Consider the following 22,777-nt stretch of genomic DNA (forward strand, 5'->3'; position numbering starts at 1 on the left):
CAGCAGTGGGGCCACACGGGGACACACTGGGGACACACAGCGGGGCACAGGGGCACACAGGGGCAGCACGCCCGGGGAACACACGGTAGGACAATATAAGGGGCACATGGGCGAGCACAGGGATGGGGGAACATGCTGGGGACACGGGGGGACACCCGTGGCGGACTCACGGGTGGGGGCACAAGGAGCATGCCCAGGCTGGATTGCACCGGGGGGCACGCAGGTGGGTGGGCACCCATGGAAGGGTGTCTCGCGGTGAGCTTCGGACTGTGCCCCGGCGTGTTTGGGGGATCACACAGGGGGGCGGGGGACCTCCGGGCCGGGCAGAGTCCCCAGTGTCCCCGGGGGGGATGAGTCAGGACCGCTGCCTTCCCGCGGGGGGGGCGGGGGAAACTGAGCAGGGAGGCCGGGGGAAAGCTGGCCCTGCGCCGACCCCCTCCCCAGCCGGTCCAGGGTCCCGTCCTCTCCCGGTCCTGCTCCCCCCGCCGTGAATCAGCAGTTTGGGGGGTCGGTTCCCAGGGCTGCGTCCCCCCCCCTCCAGCTCAGTCCACCTTAAGAGCCGGGGGCGGCTCCACCTTAAGGCGGGGGAGGGGGCGCGGGGGGGCGGCCCCCCCACCCGCCGGTCCCGGGGCTGCAGTGGCGACAGCAGCGGTCACAGGAGCGGCGACAGCGGCAGCTGCGGAGCGTCAGCCCCGCCCGGCGCCGCCTCCCGCATCCTGCAGCCCGCAACCTGCATCCCTGAGCAGCATCCTGCATCCCGCAGCGCGGGCAGCATCCTGCATCCCTGGGTACCACCCTGCATCCCTGGGTACCACCCTGCATCCCTGGGTACCACCCTGCGCCACTCAGCAGCATCCTGCATCCCGGGCAGCATCCTGAGTCCTTGGGTACCACCCGGCATCTCTGAGCAACATCCTGCGTTCCCGGGTACCTCTCGGCATCCCGGGCAGCATCCTGCATCCTTGGGCAGCATCCTGCACCCCTGAGCAGCACCCCGCACCCTCGGGTACCGCTCGGCATCCCTGGGTACCCCGGGTGCCCCCTGACCCTTAGGCTGTGAGCAGCACCCCCGCGTGACCCCCGAGCACCAGCCGCCCCCTTGGCCCCCCCTCTCGACGCCCCCCGACCCCCGCCATGGCCGAGCCCAGCTCCGAGTGCAGCATCAAGGTCCTGTGCCGCTTCCGGCCCCTCAACCAGGCCGAGATCCTGCGGGGGGACAAATTCCTGCCCGTGTTCCAGGGGGACGACAGCGTCGTGGTTGGGGTGAGTCAGTGAGGGGGGCGCGGGGACCCCCAGCGTGCGGGGGGGGGCGGTACCCCCAATTTGGGGAGTAACGGTCCTGAGGGGTGTCACTGTCACTTGGGGGGCAGAACCTGTTTTGGGGGTGGGGGGGAAGTGGTCCTGGGTGTGGCCGCTGCCCCCCGGCGCTCTGCCCATGCCCCCCCTCACCCTCCCCCCCCCAGTTCCCGGCGCTCCCAGTTTGCCCAGTGCCGGAGAGGGGGGGTTGTGTTTACAATGAGCGGAAACGCCCTGCGCCCCGGGGGGGCTCGATTGGGACCCAAAACAGCGGCGGGGGGATGGGGGGGTTGCCGCAGATCCCCCCCTTCCCCCTCCCGCTGCGGCCCTGCCCTTTGTTAGGGGGCTCAGCCGGGCGATGCCTCAGTCCCCAAAATATCACCACCCCCTTGCCGGGGGGGCAGCGCGGTCCCCAGGGCACAGCGGGGTGGTGGCCGTGCATTCGGGGGTGTCCGTTGGTGCGGGGGGTGTCCGTGGGGGCTGCCCGAGGGTCCGGGGGTTTCCGTGGATGAAAGGGGTCGTGGATGGGGGACTGTCCGTGGGTGCGGGTGGGTCTGTGGGTGCGGGGGTGGTTCGTGAGTGCGGGAGGTGTCCGTGGGTGCGGGGGTTCGTGGATGGGGGTGTCCGTGGATGGGGTGTCCGTGGGTTCGGGGGTGTCCGTGGATGGGGTGTCCGTGGATGGGGGTGTCCGTGGGTTCGGGGGTGTCCGTGGGTCGGGGTGTCCGCGGATGGGGGTGTCCGTGGATGGGGGTGTCCGTGGATGGGGGTGTCCGCGGATGGGGTGTCCGTGGATGGGGGTGTCCGTGGATGGGGGTGTCCGTGGGTTCGGGGGGTGTCCGTGGATGGGGGTGCCGCGGCGCGGTCGTGCCGGCGCAATGCGGGGGGAAGGAGGGCTGTGGGTGCGGGGGGAGCTGCGGGGGCGGCGTTGCGGGTTTGGGGTGCGGGTATTGGGGCGGGGGGCTGTAGGATGGGGAGATGCAGTGTAGGATGGGGGTGCGGGGGGGTTGCGGAGGGGTTGCGTGACCGGCGGCGGGCGGGGCCGCGGTGCTGCGGCGGCTGCGGGGCGCCGGGGGGGCCGGGCAGAGCGGGGGCGCGGGCTGGTGTGGCCGGCTGTCCCCGTGTCCCCGAGGCCGTGTGTCCTCATGTCCGAGTGACCCCGGCTCAGCACCGGGGCCTGGACAGCTCCCGGCGTGGGCTGGGGGGTGCATAGAGGGGCTGGGGGAGTCTCTGGGGGTCTCTGGGCGTGTAGGGGGTCTGGGGGTGTCTGACTGTCTATGGGGGGCTGAGGGGTCTATGGGGGAGCTTGGGGGGGTCCTTGGCGATCTAGGGGGGTCTGTGGGGGTCTGTAGGGCTATGAGGGCTCTGTGGGGATGTATGAGGTCTCAAAGGTGGGGGGCTGAGGGATCTGTGGGGTCCAGGAGGGGACTGGGAGGTCCATAGGGATGTATGAGGTTCTATGGGGGCTATAGGGAGCTCAGGGGTCTTATAAACCCACAGGCTTTATGGGGGCTGTGAGAGCCCTTGGGGGCTGGAGGGGTCTTGGGGTTTGTAGGGCAGCTAAGGTGCTGTGAGGGTCTCTGGGAGGCTTGGGGGTCTGTGGGAGTCTATAGGGCAGCTAAGGTGGGGCCTGTGGAGGGCTGGGGGGCTTATGGTTGTCTCTTTGGGGTCTGTGGGGGTCATTGGGGGCATTGGGGGGCTGTGGGGGTCTGTGAGGGGGCCTGAGTGTTCCGTGGTGGTGTATGGGGGGGTGGGGGGGTCTATGAGGAGGCTGAGGGGTCTTTGGAGGTTCATGGGGCTGTGGGGGGCTCAGGGGCCTATGGGGATCTATGGGGAGTTCTGGGGGAGTCTAGAGGGCTCTGGGGGTCTGTGAGAGGGTGTGGGGAGCGAGGTCTGTGTGGCTCTTGGGGGGTCTGGGGTGTGTGGGGGGGCTGGATCCACGATTGAGGAGTGTCAGTGGGGCTCAGGGTGGGCATGAGGGGTACAGAGTGTGAGAAACCCTACAGCCTCCCTTACCGGGACCCACTGGACCTGCCAGAGGAGCCCTGAGACTGTCACAGCCCCCCAGCACCTTGAGGGGGGTCTCTCTGGCCAGTGACCCCCGTGTGCCTCCCCTTGTGTCCCCCCAGGGCAAACCCTATGTCTTCGACCGCGTGTTCCCCCCGAACACCACGCAGGAGCAGGTGTACCACGCCTGTGCCATGCAGATCGTCAAGGGTGAGGGGCTGGGGACACCCGGGGACAGCCTGGGGACATCAGGGAGTGCTGGCCAGGGTGGTTTGGGGTGTCCAGGAGGCCTTGGGGGCTCTGCAGGACTTTGAGGGGGGTCGCTGAAATGCACGGAGCTCTGGGGTGTCCTTTGGGGGGTCACTGCAGTCCTTGGGGTTCTCAGGGTGTCTGTGAGGTCCTTTGGGGTGTCTTTGGACATCCTGGAGGAGCTCAGAGGTGATTTCAGGTACCTGGGAGGGTCAGGGACACTTGGAATTCCCCGATGAGTCTCTTGGGGTGGTCTGTGATGTCCCTGGGGGTCCTGGGTGGTGTTTGGGGGTCCCGGGGGGGTCAATACTCACCTTGCCCTCCCCCAGATGTGCTGGCCGGGTACAACGGCACCATCTTCGCCTACGGGCAGACATCATCGGGCAAGACCCACACCATGGAGGTGAGGGGGCACCGGGGGCTTGGGGTGGGCTTGGGGTGCCCTGGGGGTGCCCTGGGGGTGCCCTGGGGGTGCCCTGGGGGTGTCCCGGGTGTTTACTGCCCCCCACCCCCCAGGGGAAGCTGCACGACCCCCAGCAGATGGGAATCATCCCCCGCATCGCCCGCGACATCTTCAACCACATCTACTCCATGGACGAGAACCTCGAGTTCCACATCAAGGTGGGCACTGGGAGCACTGGGAGCACTGGGAGCACTGGGAGCACTGGGAGAGCACTGAGAGGCCCTGGGCTGACACCCTCCCCCCAACACCCCATTTCCTCCCCACAGGTGTCTTACTTTGAAATTTACCTGGACAAGATCCGGGATCTGCTGGACAGTGAGTGGGGAGTCACGGGGAGATACTGGTGGGGATTGGGATGTACTGGGAAGTACTGGGAGTCAGTGGGAAGCTCTTGGGGGCAAACTGAGAAGCACTGGGTGGGTCCTGGGAATGACTGGTGATTACTGGGAAGAACTGGAAGTCAGTGGAGGGGGATGGGGGAGCGCTGTGAGGAGCTGGATGGTTACTGGGAAGCACTGGGAGTCAGTGGAAGGGTATGGGGGAGCACTGGGAGGTACTGGGAAGCACTGGATGTGTACTGAGAAGCACTGGGATTCAGCGGTAGGGTACAATGGAGCACTGGGAGGCACTGGGAGGAACTGGAAATCAATGGAAGGGGATGGGGGAGTGCTAGGAGGAACTAGATGTTTACTGGGAAGGACTGGGAGGAACTGAAAAGGTACAGAGAAGCACTGGGATGCACTGGATGTGTACTGGGAAGCACTGGATGGTTACTGGGAAGCACTGGGAGTCAGTTGTACAGCACAATGGAGCACTGGGAGGCACTGGGAAGGTACACAGAAGCACTGGGAGGCACTGGGAGCTCCCAGGGCATTTTGGGATGCCACAACTGCCACCCTCCTGTCCCCCCAGTGACCAAGACCAACCTGTCGGTGCACGAGGACAAGAACCGAGTCCCCTACGTCAAGGTGAGGGGCAGGGAGGTCCCGGGGGGCACTCCTGGGTGGGGATGGGGTTGGAATCCCCCTGAGCCCCCCATGTCCCCCAGGGCTGCACCGAGCGCTTTGTGTCCAGCCCTGAGGAGATCCTGGATGTCATCGATGAGGGGAAATCCAACCGGCACGTGGCTGTCACCAGTGAGACACAGGGGGACATGGGGGGACATGGGGGGACATCATGGCAGGGAGCTGGGACATCCAACTGATAGCTGGCTGTCACCAGTGAGGGACACCGGGGGGACATGGGGGGACATCATGGGGAGGAGCTGGAACATCGAGCCAGCATGTGGCTGTCACCAGTGAGGGACATGGGGTGACACAGAGGGACATGGAGGGACACGGGGGGACACCATGGGGCGACATGGGGAGCTGGGGGGGAGCTGGGACATCCAACCAGCATCTGTCTGTCACCAGTGAGAGACATGGGGGGACAGCATGGGGGGAAGCTGGGACATCTAACTGGTACCTGGCTGTCACCAGTGAGGGACACTGTGGGGCATGAAGGGCTGGGGGGTAATTGCTGGGGGTCCCTGGGGGGCTTCTGGGGAGCCATGGGGGACCCTGTAGGAGTTATGGGGATCCCTGGGGCTTTCCGGGGGTCCCCAGGGTGCTGTAGGAGCCCCTGGGGTGGCTCAGGGTCACAGGGAATCAGAAGGTCCTTGAGCACTGTGGGGAGCTTTGGGGACACTGTGAGGGGCTTCGGGGACATTGTGGGGAGCTTTGGGGACACTGCGAGGGGCTTTGGGGAGACTGTGGGTTCTGTGAGCCATTTTGGGGCGCGCTGGGGGCACTGCGGGGCTGCTGCCCGTTTCGGGGTGCCCCCAACGTGTCCCCATGCCTGCAGACATGAACGAGCACAGCTCCCGCAGCCACAGCATCTTCCTCATCCACATCAAGCAGGAGAACGTGGAGACGGAGCAGAAACTCAGCGGGAAACTCTACCTGGTGGACCTGGCGGGCAGCGAGAAGGTGGGGGGACCCCAGAAATGGGGAGAACCCAGAGCTGTGGGACTGCAGAGCTGGGAGTCTGGGGGGTGGGGGAGATGGAGGTACGGAGCACTGGGAGGGCACTGGGGGGAGCGGTGGGGCCTGGGGGGTTCATGAGATTTTGGGGAACATCGGGAAGGTGAGGGCCTCGGGGGGGGGAATCCATGGAGTTTGGGGGGACATTGGGGTTTTGGGGAGCATTCGGAGGATGGGGTCTGCAGTGGTCTCTGGGGTTTTGGGGGGACATTGGGGTTTTGTGGGACCCTGGGAGGGTGGGGGTCTTGAGGGGTCAGTAGTTTTTTGGGGGCCATGAGGTTTCAGGATCTTCAGGCTGCGGGGGTCTCTGGTGGAGGGTGTATGGATTGGGGGTCTCCTGGTCGATGTCACCCTTGGGTTGGGGTCTGGGGACATCCCTGGGAGGGTCCCTGGGGTCGGGGAGCACTCGGGGGGTCCCTGAGCCGCCGCCCCCCCAGGTGAGCAAGACGGGGGCTGAGGGAGCTGTGCTGGACGAGGCCAAAAACATCAACAAGTCGCTGTCGGCGCTGGGCAATGTCATCTCGGCGCTGGCCGAGGGCACGGTGAGACCCCTGCGGTCCCCCGGAGCCCCCTGGTGTGTCCCCTCCTCGTGTGTCCCCCCGGAGTGTCCCCATCTCGTGCGTCCCCTCGTGTGTCCCTCCCGTGTGTCCCCCCGGGGGTCTCCCAGTGTGTCCCCCACCCCTGCCCGGGGGTCGCCGAGCCCTTTCCCCCCCTGCCCTCCCTGTGTCCCCCAGGGTCCGGGGGCAGGGACACTCCTGCTGAGCCCCCCACCCCCTGTGCGCCCTCTCAGTGTCCCCCCGGGGGTCCTGGGGTGGGGGACACCCCCCTGCGCCCCCCAGCCGTGTCTCCCACCCCACTGAGCCCCCTGTGAGGGTGACACCCCCTGAGCCCCGAATGTCACCCTCTCCCCCATGCGACACCCCCTGCCCCAGGGGTGGGGGATTCCCCACTGAGCCCCCCACCCTCGCCGTGTGCTCCTCTCGGGGTTCCGGGGGGTCCCCCCTCTGACGCCCCCCTCCCCCCGCAGAAGGCGTACGTTCCCTATCGCGACAGCAAGATGACGCGGATCCTGCAGGACTCGCTGGGCGGCAACTGCCGAACCACCATGTTCATCTGCTGCTCCCCGTCCAGCTACAACGACGCCGAGACCAAATCCACGCTCATGTTCGGGCAGAGGTGGGGCTGGGGGATCCTACACCCGCTCTGAACCCCCTGAACCCCCTGCGCCCCCCTGAGTCCATGCTGACTGACCCCCCGATCCCCACCCAGACCCTCTGGAACCCACTTGGACACCTCTGGGACCTCAACCCAGACCCCCTGCACTCCTCCACCTTGAGTGCTCAGGACCCTCCAAAATCTGACCCCTGGGATCCCAGTGTGACCTCACTGGGACCCCCCAGGTCTCCTTTGGGATTCCCACTTGGAGACCCTCCAGGACCTTTGTGGGACCTCCAGTTATGACCTGTGGCTGACTCTGCCAGAACCACTTTGGGGTTGGTCTGTAGGACCCCCCAGGACCTCTCAACCTGTTGTTGTTGAGTTGTGCAGAGGTGGGGTTTGGGGGGACCCTTCCCCCCCCCCCGTTTTGCCCCAAATGCCCCCCATGGACTCATTGTCCCCAATTCCCTTCCAAGAGCACCCAGTGCCCCTCAAGTGCCCCCCATGTACCCATCAGAGCCCCACTGCACCCCAGCTGCACCCCACAGTCCTGTTCCAGCCCAGCTGCACCCCGACAGCACCTGTTGTACCCCAACGTCACCTGCTGTGTCCTGCTGTGTCCCAGCCACACCCCAGCCTCACCCAATGCACCCCAATTGCCCCCCTGCACCCCACGGGGGCTGCACTGGGGTCCCCGGAGGTGGGAGGGGAGTGGCAGGCAGGTGACCCCTGGGGTGGCCATGGCGGCTGGGTGATGGGGAGCAGGGGGTCCCAGTTTCGGGGTGTCCTCCCAGGGCCAAGACCATCAAGAACACGGCGTCGGTGAACCTGGAGCTCACGGCCGAGCAGTGGAAGAAGAAGTTCGAGAAGGAGAAGGAGAAGAACAAAGCGCTGAGGGAAACCCTGGCACGGCTGGAGGCTGAGCTGAGCCGCTGGCGGAGCGGTGAGGGACACCCCGAGATCTGGGGAGTTACCCCGAGACTGGGGGGGACCCCACCATACCCCATCATCCCCCCAGCCCCGGTGGGGACACTGAGGCCGAGTGTGTCCTCTGGGAGGCCAGGCTGAACCACTGGTGGAGCCCTGAGGGACACACGACACCCCGAGGGGCACCCCGAGGTCTGGGGGGAACCCCAGCTTCCCAGCTTTGGGGAGGAGATCCCATCACACCCCAACAGCCCCCCAGCTCCCAGCAGAGCCCCCGAGGCTGTATCCTCCACCAGGGGAGGCTGAGCTGAGCAGCGAGGGAACCCCCACACCTGCAGGGCTCCCCAAAATCCGGGGGGACCCTCAGCCCTCGGTGGGCACACTGAGGTTGTGTCTCCCCACAGGGGAGGCTGTGCCTGAGACAGAGCAGCTGAACGAGGCTGAGGTGGAAACAGGGCCAGGTGAAGGGACAGGCGAGGGCCAGGGGGGACCCCCCGAGGAGCCCCCCCTGAACGACAACAGCTCCTCCATCGTCATCCACATCTCGGACGAGGAGCGCCACAAGTACGAGGAGGAGATCCGCAAGCTCTACAAGCAGCTGGATGACAAGGTGGGGACACCTGGCCAGGTGGGGATCCCTGAGAGTCCTCCAGACCTGCTGGGGACCCCCAGAACCCCTGAGCTCCCCAGGACACTTGGGGACCTCCCAGTCTGCCCAGCACCCCAGGACTCCTGGGACCCCCTGGCAGCTCCCAGGCTCCCCCTGAGCCCCTCAGGTGACCCATATGGTCTCTGCTGTGCCCCCCAGGATGATGAGATCAACCAGCAGAGCCAGATCATGGAGAAGCTCAAGCAGCAGATGCTGGACCAGGAGGAGGTGAGGGCTCTGCCCCCTACCCTGTGGCATCCCCTCTGTGTGACTGACCCCCCTGGACCCCACCCTGACCCCCTGGGACCCACTTGGACCCCTCTGGGACCTCAACCCAGACCCCCTGGGATCTGACCCCTGGGATCCCAGTGTGACCTCACTGGGATCCCCCAGGTCTCCTTTGGGACACCCACTTGGGGACCCTCTAGGACCTTTGTGGGACCCCCAGCTATGACCTCTGTCTGACTCTGCCAGAACCACTTTGGGGTTGGTCTGTAGGACCCTCCAGAACCTCTCAACCTGAGCATCCACCCCAACCTCTGGGTCTCCTGTGGGAGGCCCACCATGACCCCTGGGACCTCACCATGACCCCTGTGACTCTACCATGACCCCTGGGACCTTACCATGACCCCTGTGACTCTACCATGACCCCTGGGACCTTACCATGACCCCTGTGACCCCCACTGTGCTCCCTGGGATGGCCACCATGACCCTTGTGCCCCCTCTGGTCTCCCCCAGGTGCTGGCGGCGGCGCGGGGCGGTGGGGAGGCGGCGCGCCGGGAGCTGGCGGCGCTGAGGGCCGAGCACGGCGCGGCGCGGGCCGAGGTCACCGAGGTGCTGGCGGCGCTGGAGGAGCTGGCGCGGAGCTACGACCGCAAGGCCCAGGAGGCCGAGGACACCGGGCGCCACAACCGCCGGCTGGCCGATGAGCTGGCCCGCACCGAGGTGGGGAACACACCTGGGACAGACCATGGGTGCTCCGTGGGGCTGGGCTGGGAGCCCAACGGGGAACCCAACAGGGAAACCCAGTGGGGAACCAACAGGGAAACCAACAGGGAAACCCAATGGGGAACCAACAGGGAAATCAATGGGAACCCAACAGGGAAACCAAATGCGAAGCCAACAGGGAAATCAATGGGGAATCCAATGGAGAAACCCAATGGGGAAACCAACAGGGAAACCCAATGGGGAACCCAGTTGAGAAACCCAACTAGGAAACCAACAAGGAAATCAACAGAAAACCCAATTGGTAACCCAGTAGGGAAACCAATGAGAAAACCAACAGGGAAACCAACTGGGAAGCTAACGGGGAAATCAATAGGGAACCCAACAGGAAAACCCAACAAGGAACCCAATGGGAACCCAACAGAGAAAGCAACCAGGAAACCTAATTGGGACAATCAATGGGGAACCCAATAGGGAACCCAACTGGGAACCCAACAGGGAAACACTGTGGCGAAACCCTACAGGGTCCTGCTGGGAGCCTCCATGGGTTTTCCACGGGACTCACAATGGGGTCCTGCTGGGAATTCCCACAGGCACCCAATGGGGATTTCCAACAGGATCCTACTGGGAATCCAGCTGGGAACCCTGCCAGGACCCCACACTGGGAACCCCAATGGAGTCCTGCTGGGAACCCAACAGGAAACCCAGTAGGGTCCTAGTGGGAGCCTCCATGGGTACTCAGCTGGGATCCCTGCCGAAACTCCCCTACTGGGAACCCCCAAGTGGCTCAGCAACTGTGAATCCACTGGGAAACCTACTGAGGACCCCCATGGGCTCCCAACAGGGATTCCCAACAGGGTCCTACTGGAAATACCCATGGCCACCCAGTGGGCATCCCTGCTGAGGCTCCATGAGGCCCCACTGGGAACCCCATGGGTGTCCAACCAGGATCCCCAGCAGGGTCCTACTGAGAACCCAACTGGGATCGCTGCTGAGATCCCACCTAGATCCACTGGTAACCACAAATTGGCTCAACCCCATTGGGAAACCTACAGACATCCCACTGGGACCCCAACCCTCTGACACAGGAACTCCCAGAGCCCCCCAGGTCCAAACTGGAGCTCTCAAACCCAAACTGGGATGCTCTGTGCCAGGGAAATCCCAAAACAGGAGCCTCAAACTTGAGAATTAAAACCCCAAACCAGACCTCAAAGAGGGGACTCCCCCTCCCCTCAAGCCACACCCCAAGAAAGAGACACTCCCCTCCCCAAACAGAGGAGGGGATTCCCCCTGCCTCAAACTAGTGCTGGGAGTTAGGGGACTTGGGGGTATCAGGAGGAGCAGCAGGGGTGGGGGGACAGCAGGGGTGTGAGGTGTCTGGGAAATATTGGGGTTCCCAGAAGGTGTGGGGGGTTGGGATGTCATGGAGGTGCTGCTGTACCTCGGTCTGCAAAAGGTTCTGGGTGCCACTGTCCCCTGGTGGCCCAGGGCTCCCCGCGGGGTGCCGGGTGTCACTGTCCCCTGGTGGCCCAGGGCTCCCCGGGAGGTTCTGGATGTCACTGTCCCCTGGTGGCCCAGGGCTCCCGGCGGGGTGCCGGGTGCCGCTGTCCCCGGTGCCAGCCCAGCCCTGTCGGTGTCGCAGGCCACCACGCTGTCGCTGGAGTCGGAGCTGTCGCGGGCACGGGAGCTCGGGGGGCAGCAGCGCCGTCGCGCCGCCGAGGTGCTCAATGGGCTCCTGCGGGACCTGAGCGAGCTCAGCGCCCTCGTGGGCAGTGGTGACATCAAACTGGTGAGGGGCACGGGGGCCACGGGGGGCACGCGGCGTGGGGGGTCTGTGCCATGTGGGATGTGTCCTGCCCATGTGCGGTGTGTCCCTGCCGTGCCTGTGCCATGCTGTCCCCATGTCGTGCCATGCAGTGCCATACCAGAGCTGTGCCTTGTCACCCATCTGTGTGCTCTTCCTGTGCCATTCCATGCCCATCCCATGCCCATCCCATGCCCATCCCATGTCCATCCCATGCCCATCCCATGTCCATTCCATGCCCATCCCATACCCATCCCATGTCCATTCCATGTCCCCGCGATGCCCACGCCATGCCATCCCCACGTGCCACACCCGTGTGAAGGACATGCCTGTGCCACACTGTGCCCGTGCTGTGCCTACACCATTCTATTCCATGCCATGCCGCACCTGCTGACCCACGTGCTGCGCTGTGCTGTGCCATGCCATGCTGTATGTGTGTGTGGTACACACCTGTGCCATGCTGTGCTGTGCTGTGATGTACCTGTGTGTGGTACACACCTGTGCCATGCTGTGCCATGCCGTGCCATACCTGTGTGTGGTACACACCTGTGCCATGCCGTGCCATGCCGTGCCATACCTGTGTGTGGTACACACCTGTGCCATGCCGTGCCATGCCGTGCCATACCTGTGTGTGGTACACACCTGTGCCATGCCATGCCATACTCACGCTGTGCCATTCCTGTGCCCTCTGCCCTGTGTCCCCACGCCCTGCCCAGCCGGTGGAGGTCAGCGGGGCCATCGAGGAGGAGTTCGCGGTCGCTCGGCTCTACATCAGCAAGATCAAGTCCGAGGTGAAGTCGGTGGTGAAGCGCTGCCGGCAGCTGGAGAACCTGCAGGTCGAGTGTCACCGCAAGCTGGAGGTGACAGGGCGCGAGTTGTCCTCCTGCCAGCTCCTCATCTCCCAGGTGTGCCGGGGTGGGGGCAATGCCACTGCCTTGGGGACCCTGGGGTTTGGTGGCACAGGGTTTAGTGGCTCACAGTTTCGTGTCCCCAGGGTTTGGGGACCCTGGATTTGGTGGCTGCCCCAAGGTTTGGCAGCTGAAGGCTTTGGTGTTCCAAGTTCAGAGGCCTGGGGGTTCTGTGATGCCAGGTTTTGGTGGCCCCAGAGTTTGGTTTCCCTAGGCTTCACTGACCCTGGATTTCTTAGCCCTGGGTTTGGTGGCACCAGAATTTATTGGTCCAACGGTTTGGTGGCCCCAGGGTTCAGTGGGCCCAGAGTTTGGTGGCTCCACGGGTTAGGTGACCCTGGATTTGGTGCGCTGGGGGTTTGACTCCCCTGTGGTGGGGGATTGGTGGCCCTGGGCATGTCACTGGGGTGGCCCTGGGGGGTTGTTCTCGCGGGTGTTGGGGTGAGGTGACCCTGAGGGTGTCAGGGTGTACCTGGGGGGTGATCCTGGGGTTGGGGTGCCCCGCGGGTGCCGGGGGGTGCCGGTGGCCCCCGGGCGGAGGCTGAGGCCGCTGCCGGTGCCGGTGCAGCACGAGGCGAAGATCCGCTCGCTGACCGAGTACGCGCAGAGCCTGGAGCTGCGCAAGAGGAACCTGGAGGAGGCGCACGACGCGCTCGGGGAGGAGCTGGCGCGGCTGCAGGCGCAGGGTGGGGGCTCGGGGGGAGCGGGGGGCACGGGGGTTGGGGGCAGTGCGGGAGCACGGGGGCTCGGGGCGGTAGGGGGGATTACGGGGGCGCGGGGAGAACGAGATCTGGCACGGCTGCGGGAGCAGGGTGGGGGATGCAGGAGGGTGGGGGGCTCGAGGGGATGGGAAGAGTATGGCGGGGCTGGGGGCACAGGGGGCTCAGGGGGATGGGGCAGTATGGGGTGGTATAGGGGGTTCAGGGGCAGGGGGACACAGGGGGCTGGGTGGAGTGTGGGGGGCTAGGGGCCATGGAGGGGATGGGGGGCTGGGGAGCCCACAGTGCGGCTCGGGGGGCTGAGGGGGTCCCTGTGTCACTCGGTCCCGCAGAGGCCGCGCAGGGAGCAGCTCGGAAGCAGCGGGAGCAGGATGAGACCCAGGACACGGATGAGGTCAAGGTGAGCAGTGCGGGGGGCACAGCACCCCTGGGGGGTACAGGGTTCCTGAAGGGTGTGGGGGATTTGGGGGAGGAAAGCTGGGGGTTCTTACAGTATGTGAGGTGTGCTCGAGGGGGTGAGGGTCCCTGGGGTGCTGGGGGGTGCTGGAGGTCTGTGGGGTTTTGGGGGGACTGGGGAGGTTGGGCCATGGTGGGGCCTCTGGGAAGCACTGGGTGTAGGGGTATGGGGGTCCCTGGGAGATTTCAGGTCCCAGGACTAGTTTGGGATGTGGGGATGCTCAGTTCCCCAGGAGATGTTGGGGTGGGGGGGTCCGTGGGAGATGCCAGGCCCCTGGGAGATGTGGTGTGAGGTCCCCAGGAGATGTTGGGGTCCCCGGGGGGATGTTGGGGTGTGGAGGTCCCTGGAAGATTTCATATTCCAGGACTTGCAGGGGATGTGGGGATGCTGAGGTTCCCAGGAGATGCTGGGCTGTGGGGTCCCCTGGGAGATGCCAGGTCCCAGGACTTGCTGGGCATGTGGGGGTGTTGAGGCCCCCAGGAGACGTTGGGGTTGCCAGAGGGTGTTGGGTTCCCTGGGAGGTGTTGTGGTGTGAGGTGCTGAGGCCTCAGGAGATGTTGGGGTGCCCGGGGTGCCCCGAGCTGAGGCCCCATGTGGCTGCAGGCGGCGCTGGAGCTGCAGCTGGAGAGCCAGCGCGAGGCTCAGCACAAGCAGCTGGCGAGGCTGCGGGACGAGGTCAACGAGAGGCAGAAAACCATCGATGAGCTGCGCGAGTGAGTGACCCCGGCTGGACCCTGACCCCAGCCCTGACCCCTCACCCCAAACTTGACCCCTGACCCCAAACCTGGCCTTCTCCAACCCAGGCCAGACCCTGACCCCAGCCCTGACCCCTGATGCCAAACCCAGCCCCCTCTGACCCAGGCCAGACCCTGACCCTGACCTTGACCCCTTACCTGGCCCTGACCCAGCCTTGACCTGGCCCTGTCCCCAGCTGCCCCCACCCCCACCCAGCCCTGTCCCTTCCCTGGAGGGATGGACAGTGGGGACAGGCAAGGAGAACCCCTTGTGAGTCCTTCTGTCTCCATCCATCCATCCATCCATCCATCCATCCATCCATCCATCCCCTGAATGCTGTCCATGTGTCCTCAGCCCTCTTGACCTCATGTCCATCAGTCTGTCCATCCCCTGACCCTATGTCTGTCCATCCCTGCCCCTCTGTCCATCCACCCATCCATCCCCTGCTCTTCCCGTCCATCTGTCCATCCCTCCATCCAACCCTGACCCCTGACACTTGTCCTTCTGTCCATCCATCCTTCCCTCGCCCATCTCTCTATCCCCTGATCCATCCATCCATCCATCCATTCTCGGCCCCATGTCCGTCCATCCCTGACCCGTGTCCGTGTGTCCGGCACAGCCAGAACCAGAAGCTGGAGCTGGAGCTGGAGCGGCTCCGGGCAGAGCACGAGGCACTGCGGGCAGAGGAGAGAGCCAAGGCTGCGCGGCTGCAGGAGCTGACGTGAGACCCCCGGGAGCCCAGCCTGACCCCAGGGCTCCCCGGGATTCCCCCAAGGACACCAACCTGACCCCAGGGCTCCCCGGGATTCCCCCAAGGACACCAACCTGACCTAAGGGCTCCCCGGGATTCCCCTCGGGACCCCAACCCCAACTCCCAGAACCCCCCAGGGACTCACCCGACCCCATTCCCCATGACCCTGCTAACACATCAGGAACCCAAACCCCCAGGGCCTCCCAGGACCCATCCTCAGGACCCAAAACATGATCCCCAGAGCCCTCCAGGACTCCATGACATCCCTCAACCTTCGAGTGACCCCCCCAACCTTGGGGTGACCCCCCTAACCTTGAAAGGACATCTCCATCCTTGAAGTGACCTCTCCATACCTGAGTTGCCCCCATCCAGCTTGAAGTGACCCTCCCAATTTTGGGATGCCCTCCCCTCCTTGTATTGACCCCTCCCAATCTTGGGTTGCCCCCCAAGCCTAAGGGTGCCCCCCTTGGATTGAACCCCCCTAACTCTGGGGTTCCTCCCCCCAGGCTCCTCTACGAGCGCCACGAACAGTCCAAGCAGGATCTCAAGGGGCTGGAGGAGACCGTGGTAGGTGGGGGGCCTGGGGGGGCTCAGAGGAGCCTGGGGGGGTCTGGGGGTCCCTGTGCCCCCCCTAACCCCCCCGCCCCCCAGGCCCGTGAACTCCAGACCCTCCACAACTTGCGCAAGCTGTTTGTTCAAGACGTCACGACTCGAGTCAAGAAAGTGAGAGAGGGGAAAGGAGGGGAGAAGGGGAAAAAGGGGGGAAAGGGGGGAAATGAAGGAGAAAAAGAGGGATAAGGGAAAAAGGGAACAAATCGGGGGGTGAAAGTGGCGTACAGGGAGAGGGGGGAGTCAGATTGGGGAGAAGGGAAGGGAAGGGAAGGGAAGGGAAGGGAAGGGAAGGGAAGGGAAGGGAAGGGAAGGGAAGGGAAGGGAAGGGAAGGGAAGGGAAGGGAAGGGAAGGGAAGGGAATGGAAGGGAAGGGAAGGGAAGGGAAGGGAAGGGAAGGGAAGGGAAGGGGGCAGTAGGGGGGAGGAGGGATGGAGGGGATGGTGGTCTTGGGGGGAGCCAAGAGTAGACTGGGGGAGCCCGGCTCAGGTTGAGAGGAGCCCTTTGGAGGTTGAGGGGATCTCAGCCCAGGCTAGGGAGGGTCCCAGCTCGGGTATTGCAAGGAAGGGGCCTGGCCCAGGTTTGTGGTCTCAGCCTGTGGGGGCTCTCAGGACAGCTGTGGGGGTGGCAGCTCAGTGCGAGGGGTGCAAGTGCTGGGGTGTCAGTGGTGGTCAGGGGGACTGATTCCTGATGTGGGGTGCCTGTCTGGGTGGAGAGGTGTGACCCCCGTGTGTGGGGTGATCCCCGCTGTGTGGGGTGTTTCCCGGTTGGGGGCTCTGATTCCCACGGGGGTCCCTGTGTCCCTAGAGCGCAGAGCTGGAACCCGAGGACAGTGGGGGGCTCCACTCCCAGAAGCAGAAGATTTCCTTTCTTGAGAACAACCTGGAGCAGCTTACAAAAGTTCACAAACAGGTGCGCGGGGGGGGCACGGGGGGGTCCCCACCCCAAAACCACCCCAAAACCACCCCAGGGCCCCTCCAGCCCTCCAGTTCTGCAGCCTCCCCTCGCTGTCCCCCCCAGTATCATCCCCCAGCACCCCTTTCCATCCTGCCCCCCATCCCTGGGTTACCCCCGCCCCATCCTGCCCCCCATCCCGTCTCGGGGTGACCCCCAGCCCCTCGCTGATGCTCTGTTGCCCCCCCGTTGCCTCCTCCCAAGCTGGATCTCTGGGTCTCCAAGGTACCGAGCCCCCCCAGCACCCACACGGGGGAATCCCCCCACTCCCCCGGGGAGGGCAATAAACCCCCCAGTCCCCTCTGCCCCCTGGAATCCCCCAGTTTTGCAGTTGGGGTCACCTCTCTGACCGACACCTTCCTGCCTGCCCCCCCCGGCTGTGCAGCCCCTCCCTCCCTCCCTGTGCTCCCCACAGCCCACCTCACTGCCCCCCAAGCACAGCCCCACTGCTGCATGTGGCCCTGGGAACACTGCTGGGGACACCCCCGGGACACTGCTGGGGGGCACCGGGACCCCCAGTCAAGCCCGCTGGGGGCTCGGGGGGCTGTAGGGCACCCCGGGATTGCCCCCGCCGGTGCAGCGGCTGAGCCGGTGGGTGCCTGGCGCCCGTGCCACTGTCGGTACCGAGCGGACAGGTGTGACCCCATAGGGGACAGGTGTGTGACCCTTATGGGGACATGGGATCCCACGTAGGACACGTGGACCCTAAGGGGGGGACACGTGTGTGACACCTGTAGGGGACACATGGGGTCCCTGCTGGGGACGTGGGAAACCAATAGGTTGGTCTCGGTGCCGGTACCGGTACCGGTGTGTGCCAGTGTGTACCGGTGTGTACCGGTGTGTACCGGTGTGTGCCGGTGTGTGCCGGTGTGTGCCGGGGCCGGTGTGTGCCGGTGTGTGTGGCTGCCGGTGCCGGTACTGGTGTGTACCAGTGTGTGTGGCTGTGTGCCGGTGTGTGCCGGTACCGGTGTGTACCGGTGTGTACCGGTGTGTGCCGGGGCCGGTGTGTGTCGGTGGGTGTGGCTGCCGGTGTCGGTACCGGTGCCGTGGCGGATGCGGATGATGGTGGGTGCGTGTCCCGGTCCCGCTGGGGTCCCGCTGGGGTCCCGCTGGGGTCCCGCTGGTGTCCCGGTCCCGACGTGTCGCACACCTTGACAACGCAGACCCCGCGCTGCGAGCCCCGGGCGGGCGGGGCAGGTGCCGGTGGCACGGCAGGTGCCGGTGGGGGTCCGCGGGGGTCCCGGTGTCCGGTGGCGGTACTGACGTGTCGCACAGCTGGTCCGTGACAATGCAGACCTGCGTTGTGAGCTTCCGAAGCTGGAGAAGCGGCTGCGCGCTACGGCTGGGCGTGTGCAGGCCCTGGAAGGTGCGCTGAGGGCTGCCAAGGAGGGCGCGAGGCTCGATAAGCGCCGCTACCAGCAGGAGGTGGAGCGGATCCGGGAGGCCGTGCGGGCCCGGGGGGCGCGGAGGGGACCCGGGGCTCACATCGGTACGGGGGGCACGGCGGGCACCGGGATGGGGGTGCAGGGTGGGTAGGGGGTGCAGGGTGGCCGGGGGTGCAGGGGGTGCAGGGGGACACAGGGGATGCAGGGTGGCCGGGGGGTCACGGGTGATGCAGGGTGGGCACAGGGACTCCAGGGTGGGTGCAGGGACTTCAGGGACTGTGGGCACATGGGGTGTGCAAGGGGGTGCCCAGGGTGCAGGGTGGGCACATGGGGTGCACGGGATGGGGTGGCAGTGGGTGCTGGGGTTCAGGGTGGGCACAGACGGGGCAGGGTGGGCAGGGGGTGTGGGGCGTTTAGGGTGGGCACCGGGGGTGCATAAGGTGCGGGAGGTGCAGGGTGGGCACAGAGGGCTCTGGGTGGGCAGGGGAGGTTCAGGCGTGGGGGGTGCACGGGGACCAGGGGGGTCAGGGGTGATGCAGGGTGGGCACAGGGGAGCAGGGTGGTCAGGGGGTGCGGGGGGTGCAGGGTGGGCACCCCTCCTGGCACACTCTGGGGTGCGGGGGGGTGCTGGGGGCTGACATCCCCGGCCCAGGGGGTGTCCCAGACTCCGGGGGTCTCCCTGGGGGTGCCGGGTGCCAGCTAGCGCCCCTCACCCCGCCGTGCCCCCCCAGCCAAGCCGGTGCGGCCCGGGCAGGTGCCATCGCCCACCGGGCTGAGCTACACCAACAGCCTGTTCCAGGGGTACCCCGCGGGGGGCGCTCTGCCCGGACCGCACGGCCTGTGAGTGCAGCGGGGGGCTCGGGGAGGGCTGGGGGCGCAGGGGGGCGCAGGGGGAGAGGGAGGGTCGGGGGGGGCAGAAGGGGTATGGGGGTGTCTGGGGGGAGGGCAGGGGGGCACAGGCGGAGTGGGAGGGTCAGGGGGGCAGGAGGGTCAGGGGGGTACTGGAGGGAGGGCTGGGGGGGTAGGGGGGTGCAGGGGGCGGGGCAGGCACAGGTTTTTGAGGGGCTGGAAGGGGGGGCAGGGTATGGGGTGCCCCCCTTGTGCCAGCAGTGCCCAGGCGGCCTCAAGGCCTCTGTCCCCATGTCCCCGTGTCCCCATGTCCTTGTATTCCAATGTCCCTGTGTCCCTGTGCCCCCCCAGCTTTGCCAGCGGCCCCCCCACGCTCTCCAGCAGCCCCCCGGACTCCTACAGTGAGCAGCTCAACGTGGATAATGGTGAGGGGGGACCCTGGGGACGTGGGGGTGTCCCCAGTTTTGGGGTGGTGTCAGGGGGGGTGGGGTGTCCCCAAACCCCCCCACTGGAGCTGCTGCTCTTCCTTGCAGGGAACGTGACAGACATCAATGACAACAGGTGAGGGGGGTCTCGGGCTGGGGGGTCTCGGGTTTGGGGGGCCCAGCTGACACCCCGTGCCCCCCCAGGAGTGACCTGTCCTGTGCCTGCGAGGCTGAGGAGGCGGCCAAGCTCTTCCCCCTGCGCCAGGAGACAGCAGCCAGTTAATGTCCCCCAGGTAGGGGACACCCCATCCCACCCCTCACACACCCCCGGGAACCCCCAGCTCCTTCCTCAGAGACCCCCGGGGATCCCCTCACCGTCCCCCCCATCTCTGAGTGACACTGTACACCCCCTAGACCCCCAGATCCCCCCACTCTGGTGTCCCCCAGTGCTCCCCATCCCTTGGATGTCCCCAAATCCTACACCCCCTATTCCCAGACTCCCCCACAACCCTTGAGTCCCCTACACCCCTCGGTCCCTGCTCTGAGCCCTGCAGGGTTTGGGGTCCCTCGGGGGACACCCGAGGTGGCTCTGCCCCCCCCAACCCTCTGTCCCCTCCAGGTCCCGCCAGACCCGGCTCCGCTCGCATGTCCTGGTGTCACCCGTGTCCTGTGCTCGTGCCACGCTCGCCCCGTGCCGGGGGGGCTGTTCCCCCCACCAGGACCCCCCCGGGACACCCCAATCTCGGGGGGGCAGCGTGGGGGCGATGCCGGGGGCCGCCCGAGCTGCCTTAACGCGGACGTGGAGAATGTCACCCCCGGCCGGCCCCACGAGTGGGGGGCAGCCCCCCCCGCCCCCCCCGGATCTCCTCGCTTGGCATCTCGGCTGTGCCCCCCTCCCTCCACGGGGCCGTCCGGGCCATTGTCGCGTGGGGGGTCCCCGTGCCCCCCCGCCCCCCCCAGCGCTGCATGTCCTGCCCAGTGCGGCCGGAGGCTCAATAAAGGCTGGAGATGCTGAGAGGAGCCTGGGGGGGCTGGGGGAGCGGGGTGACGTGGGGCATTTGGGGTCACACGGGGCATTTGGGGTCACACGGGGCATTTGGGGTGGGAGGGACACGGAGCACTCCGGGGATCGGGAAGGACACAGTGGGGGCTGGGGAGGGGGGACTGAGACCTCCACCTGCTCGGGGCACTCTGCGGATGTCACACCTGTCCCTGTGGGGTCACACCTGTCCCTATGGAGTCACATCTGTTCCTATAGAAATCACACCTGTCCCTATGAGGGTCACACCTGTCCCTATGGCAATCACACCTGTCCCTATGGGGTCACACCTGTTCCTATAGCAATCACACCTGTCCCTATGGGGACGGGGCGCCCCCTATCGGTTTCCCACGCCCCATGCAGGGATCACACCTGTTCCCTACAGGTGTCACACGTGTCCCCTGCAGGTGTCACACCTGTCCCTATGGGGATCGGGCACCCCCTATCAGTTCCCCACGTCCCCAACAGGGACAGCATATGTCCCCTACAGGTGTCACACACGTGTCCCCCAGAGGGATCACGTGTCCTACGTGGGATCCCATGTCCCCATATGGGTCACACACCTGTCTGCTATGGGGTCACACCTGTCCACTACGGAGATCAGGCATCGCCCTTTAGTTTCCCATGCCACCAACCGAGATCACCCCTGTCCCTGCAGGTGTCACCCATGTCCCCGTGGGGATCACCCCTGTCCCTGCAGGTGTCACACATGTCCCCGTGGGGATCACACCTGTCACAGAATCACACAATTGTCAAGGTTGTAGGACACCTTTAGGATCATGCAGTCCCAGCCAGCACTGCCCCTGTAGCCCCTAAACCACAGAAACCCTAAAGACATCACCTGCTGTGAGGTCCCAACACCTCCTGAAGCCCCAGGGACACCTAGGGACACCTTCACCCCCAGCTGCTCCCACCTCCCCGGGCAGCTCCTTCCAAAGCCTGACCTCTCCAACAGCGAAACATTTCTAATCTAATCCTGGTCTCCCTGTCTCAGTTTAAGGCCATTTCCGTGGGACACGGCAGGAGGGATCGGTGTCACCTCACTGCCACTCCCTGGCAGGGACAATGGCGAGCAGTGGGGTCCCCAGAGCCTCCTCTCCTGCAGGCTGAACACCCCCAGCTCCCTCAGCCGCTCCTCATCAGAGTTTTCCAGACCTTTCCAAGCCTTGCTCCCTTCTCTGGCCACTCCAGCTCCTCAGTGTCCTCCTTGGGATGAGTGGCCCAGAACTGGACACTGCCCTCGAGGTGTGGCCTCAGCACAGGGGACAGGCACTGCCCTGTCCTGCTGGCCACCATCCTGATCCAGCCCAGGTGACACTGTCCCCATGGGCACAGCTGAGCTCATGTCCAGCTCCTGTCCCCAGCAGCCCCAGGGTCCTTCCCAGCTGTCCAGCTTCTCCTCCCCCAGTCTGGAGCACTGGTGTGACCCAGGTGCACAGCTGGCCTTGGTGACTGTCACCCCATGGGTCCAGCCTGTCCCGATCCCTCTGCAGGCTGTCCCACCCTCCAGCAGATCCACATCCCACCCAGCTCGGTGTCACCTGTGACCTGCAGAGGGTGACCTCATTCCCCTCGTCCAGGTCATCAATGAAGGTGTGAAACAGGACCAGCCCCAGGTTGGGTTACTTTCCAGGTGACACCTGGCCAGGTGAAGTCACCCAGGTGCCCAAGGGACAGTGACTGAGGGAGTTCTGCTGGACAGGACAGTTCATCCACCCCTCACAGCGGCTGAGGGTCTGGAACGGCATCCCCCATGATGTCCATCCTGCTGACCTTCCTGACCTTCACCCAGAGCCACTTGGCCCTGTCACCTTTGTCATCATCGTTATTGTCACTTTCACCACGGTCACCTTCATCATTGTCACCTTCATCATCACCTTCATCAGTGTCACTTTCACTGCCACCTTCATGATTGTCGTCGTCATTGTCACCTTCATTGTTATCATCATTGTCACCTTCATCACTGTGACCTTGTCACCTTCACTGCCACCTTCCTGGTTGTCATTCTCATCATCAATGTCAGTGCAATCAAACACTCCCTGAGCTGCCCCAGCACCTCTCCTGCTCCACCTGTCCCTTCTAAAGAGCTTGGAGACACTCATGGCACACCTGGGGACACCCTTGGAACATCTGGATCCATTGATGTCACGCCTGAAGACACCCACGGAACACCTGGAGAGAGACACCCACAGCAGCACTCCAGACCTGTGGGGTCACAGCTGTCCTCTGTGGAGATCACACGTCCCCTGTCAGTGTCACACGTGTCCCTGTGGGCTCACACATGTCCTGTCAGTATCACACATGTCCTGTCAGTGTCACACACGTGTCCTGCAGGTGTCACACGTGTCCTGTCAGTGTCACACACGTGTCCTGTCAGTGTCACACGTGTCCTGTCAGTGTCACACACGTGTCCTGCAGGTGTCACACGTG

General features: G+C 65.1%; 1 protein-coding gene and 1 long non-coding RNA gene across 2 annotated transcripts; one reads left to right on the forward strand and one right to left on the reverse strand.

Moving 5' to 3' along the window:
• Positions 1–614: 614 nt before the first annotated feature.
• On the forward strand, positions 615–20,323 carry KIF5A (kinesin family member 5A). The gene is made up of 29 exons (XM_085041368.1): positions 615–1,263; positions 3,423–3,510; positions 3,879–3,952; positions 4,066–4,170; positions 4,279–4,327; positions 4,925–4,980; positions 5,061–5,148; positions 5,855–5,979; positions 6,471–6,575; positions 7,061–7,209; positions 7,986–8,134; positions 8,523–8,728; positions 8,927–8,995; positions 9,506–9,712; positions 11,355–11,501; positions 12,233–12,421; positions 12,993–13,110; positions 13,476–13,543; positions 14,204–14,313; positions 14,955–15,056; positions 15,593–15,653; positions 15,738–15,809; positions 16,503–16,607; positions 17,925–18,138; positions 18,766–18,874; positions 19,235–19,308; positions 19,417–19,444; positions 19,513–19,601; positions 19,928–20,323. Exons 1-28 carry the CDS (start codon positions 1,135–1,137, stop codon positions 19,589–19,591), a joined length of 3,075 nt encoding a protein of 1,024 aa, XP_084897494.1. The 5' UTR covers positions 615–1,134; the 3' UTR covers positions 19,592–19,601; positions 19,928–20,323.
• On the reverse strand, positions 20,317–22,670 carry LOC146425956 (uncharacterized). Its single transcript, XR_014846398.1, has 3 exons — positions 22,520–22,670; positions 20,659–22,477; positions 20,317–20,514 (listed from the first exon to the last, which is right to left on the reverse strand). It is a non-coding gene; the product is annotated as an uncharacterized LOC146425956 (long non-coding RNA).
• Between the last annotated feature and the right edge of the window lie 107 nt (positions 22,671–22,777).

This window comes from Lichenostomus cassidix, chromosome 29 (assembly GCF_008360975.1).
Source record: "Lichenostomus cassidix isolate B80296 chromosome 29, HeHo_3.0, whole genome shotgun sequence".
Taxonomy (NCBI): domain Eukaryota; kingdom Metazoa; phylum Chordata; class Aves; order Passeriformes; family Meliphagidae; genus Lichenostomus; species Lichenostomus cassidix.